The sequence below is a fragment of the Drosophila biarmipes genome, chromosome X (genome assembly GCF_025231255.1).
Source record: "Drosophila biarmipes strain raj3 chromosome X, RU_DBia_V1.1, whole genome shotgun sequence".
NCBI classification, from domain to species: Eukaryota; Metazoa; Arthropoda; class Insecta; order Diptera; family Drosophilidae; genus Drosophila; species Drosophila biarmipes.
The window spans coordinates 13,652,312-13,667,331 of record NC_066611.1 but is presented as its reverse complement, the minus strand read 5'-3'; the positions used below and the strand labels follow the sequence as shown (position 1 = coordinate 13,667,331).

The window sequence follows — 15,020 nt, the reverse complement described above, 5'->3', positions numbered from 1 at the left end:
AATATTTATGCAAAGTATTCGAAAGAGAACTTAAAGAAACTTAAACCAAAATGGGCTCCCACACTTAGTTTTAAAACGTTTGTAAGTTGCAAACGAAAATACAAGTTTATTTCACTGTTTGTCAAGATCTTACAAAAAAAAACCTATTGTTCAAGCCACCAATGAAACGCTTTGGATATTGGTTTGAATGACTCATTTTAGGACTTAGACTACACAATTTACAGGACTCCCTTCAGGCGCTAAAGCAAGCCCTGCATCTCGTTCATGAACTGCAGATAGGCGTCGTCCTTGGTGGGCGGCTTGGTGTGCGACTCTGAGGGGACGTGGTGGCCATCGTTGGCCGCGTGCCTGGGCCTCGCCGTCCGCCGCTGATCCTCGCGCTTCACTCGCAACGTGGAGGGCACAAAGCGGGTGACATCCGCACTCAGATTCCTGATTAAGAACACAACGTTAGCACTCGATAAAGAGCAATATGTAGGGGCTATCCAAAAAACCCACCTGATTTGTGGTTTGGCTGTAATGGTGGTCACACCCTTGGCGGACTCCTTGGGCGGACCGCCACCGCCGCCCTGCTTGTTGTGGTGGGCCAGGCGAGGTGGCAGACCCGGTGGCGGTCCCGGCGGCATCCGGATGCCCATGCGGGGCATGGGCCCCAGGCCGTGTGGTGGCCTAGCGCCGGGCGGTGGTCCAGGTGGCATGCGTATGCCAAAACCGGAGCCCGCATGCGGTGGTCGCAAGGGCGGAGGTCGGTACATGATGCCCGGTGGCCCAAGATTGTGAATAGGCGGGAGTTGCGGCAGTTGTGGTGGCGCTGGCACCGACGACGCCGGGGGCAACGGAATAGTAGGCAGTGTCGGCGCCGTCGGAGGAGCCGGTGCTGGTTGCGCTGCCGTGGCGGAGGAGGATTTCACAGGTGCTGTCTTGCTCGGCGGTTCGGCCATGTCTTCATCATCATCCTCATCATGATCGTCGTCCTCGCTGTCGCTGCTGCTGGCGGATTTCCTGTCGGAGCTAGAGGCCCGCTCCAAACGCTTATCGGAGTCATCATCGTCCTCGTCGTCCTCCCGGTGTTTGTCCGCCTCGTCCTCCTTGGCCGCTAGCTTGCGGTGCTTTCGCTTGTGCACGTGCTCCATTTCCTTCATAAAGTCATCGATGTTTTGGTTATTCGGTTCCGTGGCCTCCTTGTCCTTGTCCTTGCTCTTCCTTTGCGACTCCTTCTCTTCCTCCTCACCCTCGCCATCGTAGTCCGTGTTGCCCTCGGCATCGGAATCCAGCTCGGACAGGGCAAACAGATCCGGCGGCGGTCCCGGCGGTACACCGAGCCAATCCTTTTCCTCGTCCTCCTTGGACTTCTCCGCCTGTGCCTCGTTGGCAGCTGCATCGCTGTTCTTGGCCACGCCTGGCGGAGCACCAGGGGCATAGGGCGGCAGGGCCATGGTCATGGGTGGCGGGGGAAGCCGAATGCCAACGGCGGCACCGAATCCCGCGACGACCGGTCCGCCAGCGGTGCCGGTAGGACCGCCAGGTATGGCCGCCGACACCGGTGCGGGCAGGGGAATCTCATCGATCTGGACGCTCTGGGCGTGCTTGACACTCTCGTAGTACTGCTGCTTCTTCAGGCGCTTCTTCTCGTACTCCACCTCCTTGCGCTTGAGGTCCGCCCAGTGCTCGGGCTCGTCGTTGTGCTGGAAGAGGGATAAGTGGGCGGTTAAGGACGGTCATTCATCTCGACAACCTTCGAGCCAATCTTACATAGAGTCGCATCACCCGGTCGAAGGTTTCCTTCAGCTTTTTCCGCTTGTCGCGCAGCACCTTCTCGTTGAGTGGCGATGGCTGCAGCACGTTGTACTCTGTGAATGGAAGGTACTGAGTCAGTGGCTGAAAGGTACGAGTGCCTGCCCTCGTGGTTACCCACCCATCTCGTCGATCTTCTCCATCTCCTCGAGTATCTGTGAGGGATCCTTGTTCTTCAGCACCGCCGCCCGCACCATCTGGCGCTGCCTCTTGTTCTTCTTGAGCTCCTTCTTGCGCGCCTCCTTGCCTGAAAGTGTGGTGGATGGGTGCCTGGTGGGTTACATGTGGGATGTGGGGCCAATGGTAGTACTTACGCGCCTGGTCCGTGGGATTCATGTACTTGCCACTCTTGGTGGTGTTGATGGAGCGGCGCCCCATCTTGCCGGCGATTTACGGTGGCTGCAACTCAACGAAATGTCAAAACCGAGTGGCGGCCTCTTAATAAGGTTATCCGGTAGTTCCTTCCTGCCCAGCGTTGTATTTTTCTTTAATAATAATGCTTTTATTTATTTATTTATTGTGCTGGGATATGTTATCGCAGAACGATAGGTCCGATAAAAAGCCTGCTGATATCGATTTTTGAAAGGCGATTGCACAGTACCAAAATTAACACTACTCTAGCGGTGGTAATGTAACAGTAACAGTAAATACTGGCGGGAAATAGCTAACAGCTAGATAAATAATTCAAATGTATCACTTTATTATTATTATTTACTTTACTATTATTATTATTTACTTTACTACTATTATCGCATATGTAGAGGAACGCCCAAATACTTAATTCTATAAACTTAATATTTCTACCATTTGAATTTGTGTAAAATAGGCAATAAAAACCGGATCAAACTTCAAGGATTCACTAAATAAAAGCCTTTACGGCATATACATTTCTTCTTATTACATTTAGGATACTATATTTCTATTCGAAAATTCGACTTATAGGAAAGGTAACATTAATTTGTTAATTCAAAAATAGTCTTTAAAATAAATTTTAATCTTAACAAAAAGATCATAGAATGTTATTGAAACTTATTTATATACACACTTGCTGCATGCATATTATGTATAGCTGGTTATACATAAGGTTTTTAATATAATCTTTATTAAATGTCATAATAATTATGGCATATATGAGTGGTTTGCACCTTTTCAAATGTAATAAATGTATTAAAGTACCATACATTCATTACAACTTGTGAGTGAAGCCCTAAAAGCGTGACATTTTGAGCAGGGAGCAGGTTCAAGCCGATGCAACTGGCGGTGGCTGGCTTTTAATTTACCCGCTATAAGTCGCTTCCGGCCGTTTGCCAACACTGGCGGCCCGGCGATTTTTGTTTGTTTGTTAGCGGCAGAAGCCAATCGATTCATTTAAACTATTATAAATAAATATTGTTGTTATTCGCTCGTGAAGATGTCTGGGAATCCGGACAGGAGTCTGGCGGACCTGTTCATGGACTGGCGCCTGGGGGACGAGAATGAGGACCCGGCGGCGGCAGGCTGTGACCCAGCCGTCAGCCCGGCCAGCACAACCCGATCCCAACTGGTTCATTTGAAGTCGCCGTGCAAGGTGCCCCAAACCGAAATCACCGAAACCCATACGGAGCCCAACGACAGTGTTATATTTGTGGACGCCGACATCAGCAGCAGCAGCAGCAACAGCAACAGCAGCGTAATTTTGGTGTCATCCGGGGTGTCCAATGAGTCGTTGGTCAGCTGCCTCCACTCGTCCCAGTACCACAGCACCTCGGAGAACGTAACCATCGAGGAGACCACAGACTGCGAGTTCGGACACTTGTCACTGGACTCGGACACCAACCGTGAGTGGCCAGCATCATGACAACTGGCTCAGATCAGGCCTAACATGCACATTCCCATTCCGCTTGCCGTAGGTCCTGGCGCCGCCGACATGGATGCGCCGAAGTTCTCCTTGAAGCGACACTCCCCGGATCCCGCGGACCACGATCTGGAGATCAAGAAATGTGAGTGCGTGAGAGCCGCCTTTCATCCTTCGAAAGGATCAAAGAATATCCTTAAGACCCAGCAACTCCCTAGCTTTAAGCCTTGTAAACCCCGAACGATTGTTCTTGAAAGAGGGTAATCTTTTTAAGTGAACTCTTGGCTTGATCTCATATCTTTCCTGAGGAGCATGCTTCGTTAATAGTTAAGTAACCCCTAGAGCATAATGATAACCATGTGGCGACTCGGAAATGCGAGGTGGAGATGAGGAAAACACCGAGCGAAGATGCCCATGGTGAATACTTAGTATCTCAATTCTTGTGCCATTTGTTTCGCTTGGTATTCAAGCAGTTTGGTGGTATTTGTAGTTATGATTCATATCCTATTATATAGTTGCTGGCTTTTTTGAATAATCTTACACAGCATCGGACCGTTCGCAGAGTCCGACTGATATTGTCTCTTAGAGAATGATGTTAAAATACCTATACGTGGGTCGTAATTCTTAGGTCCTAGTACTAGTGCCTGCGCGGACGTCGCCACAATGAGGAAGAGAAGGGCTTCGGGTCATGGTGACGATGATCCGGCTTGTAAGAAACGTGAGTTGATGAATTCGAAACGAACTACGTCTGTGAAATTACATCATTGTTGATTATTTATCTACTGGTATAGGAAGACTTTTAAGCGTGCTAAAAGCAGGAAAAGTATTTTTTCATTTACGAGTAGTTTTTAACTTTTAAGAAACCCCTTTATTTTTTTTTGTTTTTTATTATTACTTATTTTTATTTTAATTTGCCCGCTGGCAGTATTTTATTATAACAATACCAATACTTTTGTTTGCTTTCCTCATTTGCTGATGTACAACATCAAAAAGAGTGTTCTATTTTTTGATTTTACAATAAAATTCTTAGTAAGTCTTCTTCAATAAATCACAAATAACTTTTAATTACGGTCCCTGATTTAGTTACATAATTAAATTTGTTAGAAAATATTACACCTATAATGTTCATATTTCTTTATATAGTCTATCGACTAGGGGGCCTTCCCGGTTAAATAAGATTATGTTCTTAAATAATTAATATCATCACAAATATATTTTTAAATAAGTAGAAACTGCCATGTAGATATCACCAAAATATATTAAAATCCTATAAGGAGAACTCAAGTACAGTGAGTATTAAAGGACCTGTAAAGAATCTTTTTAGGAAATAAGTTTTAATTAAGATAATATGCCCATGTAAATATATTAGACTTAAAATGATTAGTATTTTTAAAAAAATTGCCTAGATTGCGGGAACCCAAATACCTTAATTATACGAAATCCATTTACTAATAATAAAAACCAAACCAATTGCCTACTATTTCCTTTTTATTAAAACCCTTTTTTTTATATTTTCATCATGCAGTCCATCGGAATCTGGACGAGGTGGCCACCCCCTCGAATCGCTCGGTGGTGACGCGCAGCGGTCGCGCCGTGGTGACGCGCATGAACCACGCGTTCGACTACTCCTCCTCGCAGTCGAAGGACGACGGCGAGGAGGACTCCGATGACCAGTGGCTGGACACCGACGACGAGGAGTACCAGCAGGCTCTGGAGTTCGTGCAGCCCAAGTGGCATGGGTGCAAGCGGCGCAGCCTGGGGAACAGCAGCAGCAGTGCCTGCAGCACCGATGACAGCCAATCCTCGCCGGTGGCAGCGTCTTCCATTGTCTATCTCGAATTGGGCGAGCAAGTCGCCGTCGTAAGGGACGAGCCAAAGGCCAATATCGCCCTCGAGGATGATGGGGAACTCAAGACGCAGATGCACAAGTTTCTGGGCCTGATGGCGGCACGTCGCCGGCTCTACAATCCAGCGACCGACCACGATCCGGAGGAACCGCAGGAGAGTGTGGATAACCTATCGATCAGTCGTCTGCTGGACTCATCCCGTTCCTCGGCCACAGGCCTAGTCACGCCCTCACCCAAGCGCCTTACCCAGTCTCCCCGGACCCCGACGCCCACCTGGTCGAGCCTGAATTTGTCGCATCGCCGCCGCCCCACCCAGGAGGAGCGCCAGACGAAGATGTTCGACGACATGGTGTTGCAGGCCAATGCCAATTCGTACGAGGAGCAGACGCCGGATGCGCTCAAGGAGCCCATCGATCTGAGCGAACTGCCGAGCCGCAAGCAAGTGGCCCTCATCTGCCGCCGCCACAAGAGCAGCATTGCCTGCCTGGAGCAGCACCCGCTCTTCTACAGATTCGTCGAGTCGCTCAACCGTGAGTTCTGTGTGTGCTCCATGGTTTAATTCTAGTTGCCAAGCCTCTACCTTTCAGCGAGGACCTCCATTAACATGTGTCACCCGCTGGCGCTGAGCTACAGGGAGAAAAGCTTCAACGACTGCAAAGTGGCCCTGTCCAAAGTGCTCTTCAATATGTTCAACCACGCCATCTTCCACTGCGGCCTCATGGCGCCGATCGTTTGGAAGCGCGGCATGACCACGCACTGCAAAAGCGAACTGCAGGTGGCCGCCTCCGGGAGGCGCACCGCCCGCATTCTGCTGTGGGAGAACATCAGCCAGCCGGGCATGCTCATCCAGCCGCTGCTCCACGAGATGTGCCATGCGGCGGCCTTCGTTTTCAACCGCGAGACGGGACATGGCGACAACTGCCGCAGATGGTGAGAGCCGGACCCTGGGATAGGCTCTTCCTCAAAGGGATATTGAGCTTATTAAGTCCCATCATTGGTTGCGAATCTATATAAGCTTTTACTCACCTGTATCCTCCACTGCCTAGGGTCTACCAGGCGAAGAGCGCGATGCCGGAGCTTCCGACGGTCGAGGACTGTCAGGCCACCTTCAAGTACACCTGCACCATGTGCTGCCGCTGCTCGTACGGCAGGATCGAGTTCGAGCTGGACCGCGTGCGCTGCCACTACTGCCAGTTCGAGGTGGCCGTGAAGCCGTGCCGCAAGGATGAGATCTGCCACGGCACCCGGCCGGACTTCACGATCACCCCCTTCAAGTCCTTCGTCCGCGAGAACTACCTGAAGCTGGGCGAGGAGGGCGGCAGCACGCACAGCTCCAGGATGAGGCTGCTCAACGAAGAGTACAAAAAGATGAACGCCCCCACGGGCTAGGGTGCAGTGCCTTTGTTACGTTCTAGTTTATAGTTTATATTTTTTACGTTAACTACCAATTCACAAACTATTTAATGGCGAATGAATACTGACTAAGGACCCCCACAAGAATGCCGGTGGCTCATGAGAAATAAACTGTGACATACTTATTATTTTTTAGTAGAAACTAAGAATTTTTTTTGACAAAATAAACACAAGATGTAGATGTAATTGAATGTAACTTCGTGGTTTAACTAAGCTTTGTTTGAACCAAGGTCACTGTCGTTTAATCCCGCTGCAACGCTTGCCAAAGTAAAGTCAACACGGGTTCTTATACTAGTTTTACATTTATTTTGTAATCTTCCAAATGGGTTTCCTGGGCGCAGGCTAACCCATCATGCCCTTGCTGCGCTTGAAGGCTGCTCCCGCCTTGCGATTGTGATTGGCACGCGAGGATTTGTGGGCCTCCTTCTGCTCACGGCTGCGTTGCGTTTGCTGCGACTGCCCCTGGCCCTTGGGTGCTCCCACCACAGAGGGATTGGAGTGTCCACCACCTCCGCCGCCGCCACCACCTCCTCCTCCTCCGCCGCCGCCTCCTCCACTTCTCTGTCCGTACTTGGCCATCTGGCGCTGTTGGTAACGGGCGCGTATCACCTCTGGATTTTCGCAGAAGTCCCTATTGTTACGCTTGGCCGCCTCCGTATCCGAACCGCTGTTCGAGCTCTCCTCGTCCTCGTCCTCGTCCTCCACCTCATCCTGTGCCTCGTAGGCGGAATTGGCGGCAGCGCCCTGCAGTCTAGCCCGCAGCAGGCTCACCGGCGGCGCCTGGCCTTCGTTCAGGGCCTCGTAGCTGTCGTCGTACTCATCGTCATACTCGCCACTCTCCAGCGGCGTCTCCTCCACCATGGCGTACTGCTGGTAGCGCTCCTTCAGCTGCTGCACATCACGCTTGTCATCGAGCAGCTGCTCCGCATTGCGCGGCGCTCCGGGCAGGCCCTTGCCCTGCTTTATGATGCACTCCGGCTGGTCGCGCGTCAGCACATCGTAGCGATCGCCATCGTGGACGTTAAAGTGGCGCACGCCCGTCTGGCGTTGCAGCTTGTCCTGCGGATCGGGCGGCACATAGACCTCCTGTCGATCCATTGGCGCCAGATCCGGCGGCAGGTTGTCGTCGAGAATGGCAGCAATGGCCTGTTCGCTGTTCTCGTAGCGGGTGAGCAGGCGCCGGATGAAGCCCGTGCCCAGATCGGGCAGCACGTCCAGCACGGCTGTGACCTCCAAGTCGATGTCCCTGGCGGTTCCGTTGGCCGCCGTAGCTGACTGCTGTGGTGATGTGCGTGAAGAGGTCTCCTCCTCGTATTCGTCCTCCTCCTCCTCGGTGTCCAGGTTGCTGGCCATGTCGTCGGCCATTATGCCGCCGGGGCAGCTGCTCAGCGCCTTCTGGTAGCCGGCTATCACAAAGTCCACCTTGTAGTTCTTGCTGCGGACGCGGAGAGGCCAATTAACACAGGTGGGATCTCAAATGAAGTGGACAACTTACATATTGGGGCAGCGTTGGAGCAGCAAGTCCATGTCGTGCTCCAGGGGAAACTGTCGCTGGTAGTCCACCACGAAGGTCTGGGCGGATAGGCACTCCTGCAGCAGCTCCACCAGCTGCTGGCCCCGGCCCGTCTCCATCTGCAGGCTGACCAGGCGACGGATGACGAAGAGGAACTGCTGGCGCGTCTCGTTCAGCCAGCGTAGGGAGCTGGCCCTCGGGTTGACCATGTAGATGTTCTTGTACAACATGGGCACGGTCATGTCATAGAAATTGGCAATGCTGCGAGAGAGAGAGAGAAGGAAAATATAATCTCGCAGAGCGAATACTAGAAGCACTCAAAATGATCTCACCTCTGACCCAAACGCAGTTGTTCGATGGTCTCCACCAGGTCGGGGCACAGGAGCAGGAGCAGGCGCAGCGTGTAGGCGCAGTCCATGGCGAAGAGCACCACGTCGTCGTAGGGCGTCTCCAGGTCCGCGTCCAAGGGCGCCCCGCCGCCGGCGCCCTCGCAGCCCTCGTTCTCCACCTGGATCTGCATGCTGAGGAAGGCGCTCTCGTAGAAGGCAAGCGCCTCCTTCAGGTCCTTGCGATACTCCGGTTGCATGCGCAGCACCTTCTCGAAGAGCTCGCGCAGCAGCTCCACATTCGTGGGCTCCGCATCGCCCACGGCAATGAGCAGATCGAAGAGCATTGGCACCGAGATCAGGTAGTTGCTGTACAACAGGCTGCTGTGCTGCTGGGCGCTGATCCACTCCGAGTCCGACTCCTTGCTGGTGCACAGTCGCATCACCAGGCGCACCACGAGATCGAGCAGCTGGCCGTAAAGGAGGCTGGCCTGCTCCTGCTCCTTGGACTGGCTGGTGTTCGGTTGTCTGTAGTAGGGATTGGCGCGCTGCAGGAATGTGACAATGGCCGCCATGGCCGACTCCTCGTAGACCATGTAGGACCAGAATCTGGCGGGGATTTCAAAGGAGTATGGTCAATACAATGAGGGGGCAACGGAACGGAGGGCCACACTCACTCGTGCTGACTGAGGCTCAGCAGGAACTCCATGTCCTGGCGGCAATTGTTGGCCGCAAAGGTCCACTCCTCCAGCGCTGCTCCGGACTTCAGGTGGCCATAGGAGCCCATCAGGCAGAGGTAGCTGCCGAAGGGCTTCTCGCGGCGCACCCAGTGCTCGTCCTGCCGAAGTAAAAGTGTTAATTCATAACAGGGAGCACCATAATGACCACCCACCAGTGCCGGAACATGCCTGCGCACCCCATCCTGTCCAGAAAGCGCTAGCTTCAGTTCGCCCAGCGGCAGCTTTTGCGGGTTGCAGTTGTTGTTGTTGCTGGCGTCGTTGTCCAGCATGGCGGCGCCCTGACTTGGCTGGGATTAACTAGTTAACTAGGATATTTGGCCCAATGGAAAGTGAACTTTTGCGAATTTCGTGCAGCGCAAGGTGGCCGCACGTTGGCGAGGTGACGCACGCAAGTGCAGCTTGTGACGTCAGAGTGTTTTGGCGGAGTGTTGCCAGAGGTTTAGCGGGAAGCGACCCAGCGGTATCTAGCGGGAAAAAGCTAGAATAGAAAAAACGAAAGAAATTCAAAATCTATTTTACATATATTCAAGTAAATCATTTTGAAAGCAAAATCCTAAAAACCTGGATTTAAAACAATGTTTGTTCTTTGTTTAATAGTTCAGAACATTTTGTAAGCAAGCATAAGCACAAAAAATTGAAAGATGTGTATTTAAAAAAAATAAAATAAAAAACACATTTAAAATTTTTTTAAAATAATTTTTTCCAAAAATATCAAAGGAAAAAGTGAAATTTTTAGTTTTTGATAAATGTACTTACATAAAAAAATAAAAAAAAAACTAAATGTTGGGGAACTACCAACAAAATAAAATTATTTCCAGGTATATATTACCAAAAACCTTTCTTAAAAACAGTGCTCCTCATCGATAAGTAGCCTCGGTACAAGCTGTCAGTGTCAAACTTCAAACCCTGCTCTTCCTCCGAATAATTTCAGTTTGTTCGAAACTCCCGAGCGGAGAACTTGCTCTTCCAAGTGTTTATCCATTAAAGCCCCATAAATATTGTGATTTGTTTATTTGCTGTGCTTCGACGGCCGCGCTCTTGGTATTTTCAAATTAGAAGTGTCTAAGCGAGCGAGAATGAAGCCCCTTGCAGAGCTCAAGGTGCCCAGCTTTACGGTGGAGTACCAGGGAACCACTTTCACGTACGCCAGCCCCACATTCGGAGAAGCCTCCTTCGACTTTCTGGCCCAAACGATCAGAGGAAGGGACCCGAACACATGCAGAATTATTTTGATCTGTCAGCAGAATGCCGAGGCCGAGCATCTGAAATCGGAGCTCGCCGGTCGCGATGTGAACACACTCCTCCTGGAGGCGGCCGACCCGATGGCCCACCAAGTGCTGCTCCTCTGGTCGAAGGGGGTAAGTTTGCTCTAAAAATTACATGCTTAAATATTAAATTAAACATAAAATAAATTAAAAAATTAAAATTAAATGAATTCTATGTGGGTAATCGAACTCTGTTCTCTATAAGGATATAGAAAAATACATCCACTGCAAAAATTATTGAACATATTAAAGTTAACTTATAGAAAAAAATATTTTTTTTGGTCTCTTAAAATATTAATACGATTTTTTCAACCTATTTCCAGTACATTCACCAAGCTCTGATCCTTTGCGATGCCATGCTTAATCATCTCGAGGGACTTGGGGTGAATTTCGTGATCCATACGACGCTGCCGCCGTTGAAACAGTTTCAGGAGCGTTGGGAGATCCTGAGCAAGTCGGCAACCAAAGCCGAAATGTTGGTGATAACTGCTCAAGACAAAGGAACAAAGATTTCTGGTAAAAATATTATAAAACCAGAGACGGAAAAAGGGGAAACCCCAACCCCCCTCAAAAGGGAGGTCAAATCGGAACCGGAAGTGCCACTACCTCCTCAGGATCCAAGGCCTGTGGTCAAGATGGAACCCAAGCATCTTCAGAGCCTCAGCGCAATGGATGGTCAAGCGCAGATGGTGGCCTTTGGAAAATCGCTATTTTATCCAACAGGCTCTACCTCTGCCCTCGAGACAATCCCAAAATCGTCTCATAACTCCCAACTTGCTGATAATGAGGATAAGACCCTAGAAGACTTTATGGAAAAGTTCCTAAAACTGAGCTGCGATGAGTCCACAAATCAAGAAACTTCACTGCTTCCACGTGGCAAGCCTTCAAAACACGAATCCTCTCCAGAAACCTCTCCGGTGGCAGACCTGCGTTTGTGGCATACCAAACGACCAATGGAGGCTTCGGAAGTTGAGTTACAGAACTTCTTTGGGTCTTGCAGACTTCAAAGTGCTCCTCCGCCCATTGTGCCTCCTGGAGAGTCGCTCTCCCTGGAGCTGCCTCCAGATCTCGTTGGCATTGATGACACCCTCTCCCTGGATTCGTTCCAAACTGGGGAGGACTCTCCTCTGCTGGATCCCTTGGATGATTCACTCACTGCCGGCGGCATCACTGCCTATAACTATGGCGTTCTGGCCTGGAGTCGCCACCTGATCGTTCCGTGCTACGATCTGGGCGGAGTGGCGGGCATGAGCAACGCCACCAGGAGTGCCATACATCAGCTGGGTGTGGCCAAGTCGCGGGCCAAGGCCGTCCAGCGATTCGCCTGGCCACATGTCTCCGCGGGAAAGCCCCTCATCGTTGTGGGCAACACGCAGACCGGCAAGACGTGGTGCTATCTGCCCACCTTGTGCCAGCGCAGCCACGAGGAGCTGCAACGCCGTCCAGCGGACGACCATGGCCCCACCAGCATCTTTGTGTGCGCCAACCAATCGCAGGGCAACCAGATCGGCCGCTGGATGGACTCGCTCCTCCGCTCGCTGGGCAATGAGGCGGGCCTGGAGGCGGTGGTCAACCACTGGGACAGGGCCAATGTGGCGGACATCGCCGGCCGGCTCAGTCAGCCCGTGGGAATCCTGCTGACCAGCGTGGACCTGCTGCTCCAGCTGCTGTCGCATCACTCCAAGAAGGCGCCCATTTTCGATGGCGCAGCGGTGAAGTACATAGCCCTGGATAACCTGAATGACATGGTGCGCCTGCTGCCGGATATCACCATGAAGGTGATCAAACGTTTGCCCGAAATGTTCGACTTGGGCCAGAATAAGTGCCAACTCTTTGTCTCCGGACGGAATTGGCTGAATGACCTGATGGTGCAGCGCATCCTGCCGCTGATGCCCGATGTCCTCATCCTCTTCGACGACGCCTTGGAGGCCAGCGTCTATGGCGGCGTTGAGCTGGACACTAGGATAGTGCCGGAGGAGCAGAAGATCGAGCGCTTGGTGGCTCTCTTCAGGGACACCAATCTCGTCGAGGAGCGCACGGTTGTGGTCTGCTCGAGCGCAGACGAGGTGCTCCTTCTCCGCCGTAGGCTGGACAAGAAGGGGATAGACGTGCAGACCTGCATCTCGGAGTCGTGCTTCCCCCAAGTCGCCCGCTGGCGGCGGGATTGCCCGGCCTGCCCGCTCCTGGTCTCCGACGATGTGGTGTCGAAACTAAGATGTGGCTACGTAGTCCTGCTCATCCACTACAGCTGGTCCACCAGTTGGATGCGGTTCAAGCACCGCTTCAGCCTGTTCTACAAGAACTACAAGACGGTGCCACCAAAGCAGCGCGGTCAGTCCGTGATCTTCGCCCAGGAAACCGAAGTGGACACCATCTGGCTGATGGCCGACTTTCTGCTGAAGCACGGCCTTCCGAGGCCCACCCACTTGCTGGACATTCTGGCCCAGCGCCGCCTGGCAGAGCCACTGCACCCGGCCAGGCTTAAGCTCTGCCGCCAGCTGTCTGCCTACGGGGATTGCCTGAGGAACAGCTGCCAGTATCGTCATCTGCTGTGGCGGCAGGAGGTCGTGCCGCCGGATCACTACCCCACCAAGGGGGAGATTCGCTTCACGGTCCTGGCTGTGAGTATTTTAGATATGAATCTTGCCAATTAAGACCACCGACTCACCTTCCATGTGTCCGCCAGTGCAACAGCCCAGCCCATCTATCCGTGCGTCTGAACGACCAGTTTCCCACAGTGGCCCACTTCCTCGGCGTTCCGATGACCCATCTGGGCCAGCAGGTGCAGCGCCACTACGAACTGGAGGAGCACCGACACCGGCATCCGAGTCCTGTGCCCGGCGAGAGGGTGGTGGTGAAGAACCTCAACCGCTACGAGCGGGCGGTCGTCCTGGACGTGGAGGGCGGCAAGGTCTCGGTGCAACTGCTGGACACGTCCACCGAGATCCTCAGCTACAACGCCAGCCAAGTGTACGTCTGCGAAAAGATCTTTAAGGTAGGTAATCAATATATTAAGCTTTCATTTATAACACAATGTATTATCCTCTTGCTTACTTATATATGATATATGATTGTATCTCAAAAATCTTGATATCAAATATCATAAAAAAATATTAAATTAATCTTCATCTTATGTCGAATATATGTTATATATAGACTATCTTATGTGCTTAGTAATATCATGCACTTCTTCCTAAATTTAGAGAACTTCTTGAGCTATCTCTAGGCCTTATCATGTTTTATCCCTGGTTGATCTTAAATATGTAAAAATATAATATAATAATATGTCCTATATCATAATATAGACATATAACTCAGTAAATTAATATATGTTGATATACCCTAAGTAATATCATATTCTACATTCCACTAATGATTTTATATAAATATATAAAAATATAATATAATAATAGTATATCAACATATAATTCATATAGCACACTAAATTAATATATGCTTGTAGTTGATATATCCTAAGTAATATCATATTCTACGCTCATAATATTTTATTCTTATAATATCTTAAATATCCCTGAACCCTTTGCAGGACCAACCGAGGGAGGCGATGGAGGTGAGGATCACTGGCCTGGAGCCGGGCAGCCTGGACCGCATCTGGCCCGAGGACGTGCGCAATGTGGTGCGCAACCAGTTCTTCAGCCGCACGCAGAACAGACGGAGTCGCGAGTTCTCCGCCGTCGTGCAGGCCACCATCCAGGAGACCATCTTCGTGCGCGATGTGGTCGACAGCGAGGGCAACGACCTCCGCAGCTTCGTGGCAAATCGCTTCCGCGTCTATCAGGAGGAGCGCTGCCTGGACAAGCTCATCAGGATGGTCCTGAGCTCCGAGCCCAAGCCGTGCCTGATAAGCAATTAGTTTTACATTGAATCCTGCTCGCCTGAACATTTTTATCTCCTCAATGGGCTTACATTTTAACACGAAACGAAAGCGTTTACATGCTTTCATGATTTTTGACATTTTTCGAACATTGGCAATTGATTATTCCTGCATTTGAAACATAATACTTAATTATGGAACTATTCTACACTCCTTATTCTCATATACTTGATGAAGTTCAACTTTCTGCGCTGTTATTATATTGCAATGTTCCTCTCGTTTAATAAATTGCAGGAACTTAACAAAGTCTTTATAATGGTTTGCGTTGGGTTTGGTTGGTTAACCATGAAAACATCAACTTTTACATCTAACTAAGGACTTGATTTTTAAGAAATGATACATTAGAACTGATCAAAATCAGCTATTACTAGGTATAATACAATATATATAACA

At 50.6% G+C, this 15,020-nt stretch overlaps 4 protein-coding genes across 5 annotated transcripts; 2 read left to right on the top strand and 2 right to left on the bottom strand.

Annotated features, from left to right (window-relative positions):
- Positions 1-78: 78 nt before the first annotated feature.
- Positions 79-2,351, bottom strand: LOC108025943 (WW domain-binding protein 11). The gene is made up of 5 exons (XM_017096641.3): positions 2,109-2,351; positions 1,916-2,041; positions 1,753-1,850; positions 499-1,685; positions 79-432 (listed from the first exon to the last, which is right to left on the bottom strand). Exons 1-5 carry the CDS (start codon positions 2,170-2,172, stop codon positions 240-242), a joined length of 1,668 nt encoding a protein of 555 aa, XP_016952130.1. The 5' UTR covers positions 2,173-2,351; the 3' UTR covers positions 79-239.
- Positions 2,352-3,120: 769 nt separating this feature from the next.
- Positions 3,121-7,084, top strand: LOC108025850 (uncharacterized). Of its 2 annotated transcripts, XM_017096514.3 has the most exons (6): positions 3,121-3,611; positions 3,684-3,773; positions 4,257-4,346; positions 5,154-6,005; positions 6,063-6,405; positions 6,522-7,084. In XM_017096514.3, the coding sequence occupies exons 1-6, from the start codon at positions 3,206-3,208 to the stop codon at positions 6,862-6,864; spliced, it is 2,124 nt and encodes a 707-aa protein (XP_016952003.1). In that variant the 5' UTR covers positions 3,121-3,205; the 3' UTR covers positions 6,865-7,084. The 2 variants fall into 2 exon arrangements, with proteins under 2 accessions (XP_016952003.1, XP_016952004.1); XM_017096515.3 differs by lacking the exon at positions 4,257-4,346.
- A 14-nt stretch (positions 7,085-7,098) lies between these two features.
- LOC108025849 (activating signal cointegrator 1 complex subunit 2) lies at positions 7,099-9,982 on the bottom strand. Its single transcript, XM_017096512.3, has 5 exons — positions 9,620-9,982; positions 9,405-9,565; positions 8,734-9,336; positions 8,384-8,662; positions 7,099-8,323 (listed from the first exon to the last, which is right to left on the bottom strand). The coding sequence occupies exons 1-5, from the start codon at positions 9,734-9,736 to the stop codon at positions 7,231-7,233; spliced, it is 2,253 nt and encodes a 750-aa protein (XP_016952001.1). The 5' UTR covers positions 9,737-9,982; the 3' UTR covers positions 7,099-7,230.
- A 433-nt stretch (positions 9,983-10,415) lies between these two features.
- Positions 10,416-14,851, top strand: LOC108025953 (putative ATP-dependent RNA helicase SoYb). The gene is made up of 4 exons (XM_017096651.3): positions 10,416-10,825; positions 11,056-13,353; positions 13,419-13,727; positions 14,280-14,851. Exons 1-4 carry the CDS (start codon positions 10,544-10,546, stop codon positions 14,604-14,606), a joined length of 3,216 nt encoding a protein of 1,071 aa, XP_016952140.1. The 5' UTR covers positions 10,416-10,543; the 3' UTR covers positions 14,607-14,851.
- Positions 14,852-15,020: the final 169 nt, after the last annotated feature.

Coding starts and splice junctions, on each gene's coding strand:
- LOC108025943 (XM_017096641.3), bottom strand. CDS start 2,172: ATGGGGCGCCGCTCCATCAACACCACCAAGAGTGGCAAGTACATGAAT. Junction 2,042..2,108: donor GAATCCCACGGACCAGGCGC/GTAAGTACTACC, acceptor CCACACTTTCAG/GCAAGGAGGCGCGCAAGAAG. Junction 1,851..1,915: donor GGAGAAGATCGACGAGATGG/GTGGGTAACCAC, acceptor TTCCATTCACAG/AGTACAACGTGCTGCAGCCA.
- LOC108025850 (XM_017096514.3), top strand. CDS start 3,206: ATGTCTGGGAATCCGGACAGGAGTCTGGCGGACCTGTTCATGGACTGG. Junction 3,774..4,256: donor CGATCTGGAGATCAAGAAAT/GTGAGTGCGTGA, acceptor CGTAATTCTTAG/GTCCTAGTACTAGTGCCTGC. Junction 4,347..5,153: donor TGATCCGGCTTGTAAGAAAC/GTGAGTTGATGA, acceptor TTCATCATGCAG/TCCATCGGAATCTGGACGAG.
- LOC108025849 (XM_017096512.3), bottom strand. CDS start 9,736: ATGCTGGACAACGACGCCAGCAACAACAACAACTGCAACCCGCAAAAG. Junction 9,337..9,404: donor CTGAGCCTCAGTCAGCACGA/GTGAGTGTGGCC, acceptor AATCCCCGCCAG/ATTCTGGTCCTACATGGTCT. Junction 8,324..8,383: donor CTCCAACGCTGCCCCAATAT/GTAAGTTGTCCA, acceptor CCGCGTCCGCAG/CAAGAACTACAAGGTGGACT.
- LOC108025953 (XM_017096651.3), top strand. CDS start 10,544: ATGAAGCCCCTTGCAGAGCTCAAGGTGCCCAGCTTTACGGTGGAGTAC. Junction 10,826..11,055: donor TGCTCCTCTGGTCGAAGGGG/GTAAGTTTGCTC, acceptor ACCTATTTCCAG/TACATTCACCAAGCTCTGAT. Junction 13,728..14,279: donor TCTGCGAAAAGATCTTTAAG/GTAGGTAATCAA, acceptor AACCCTTTGCAG/GACCAACCGAGGGAGGCGAT.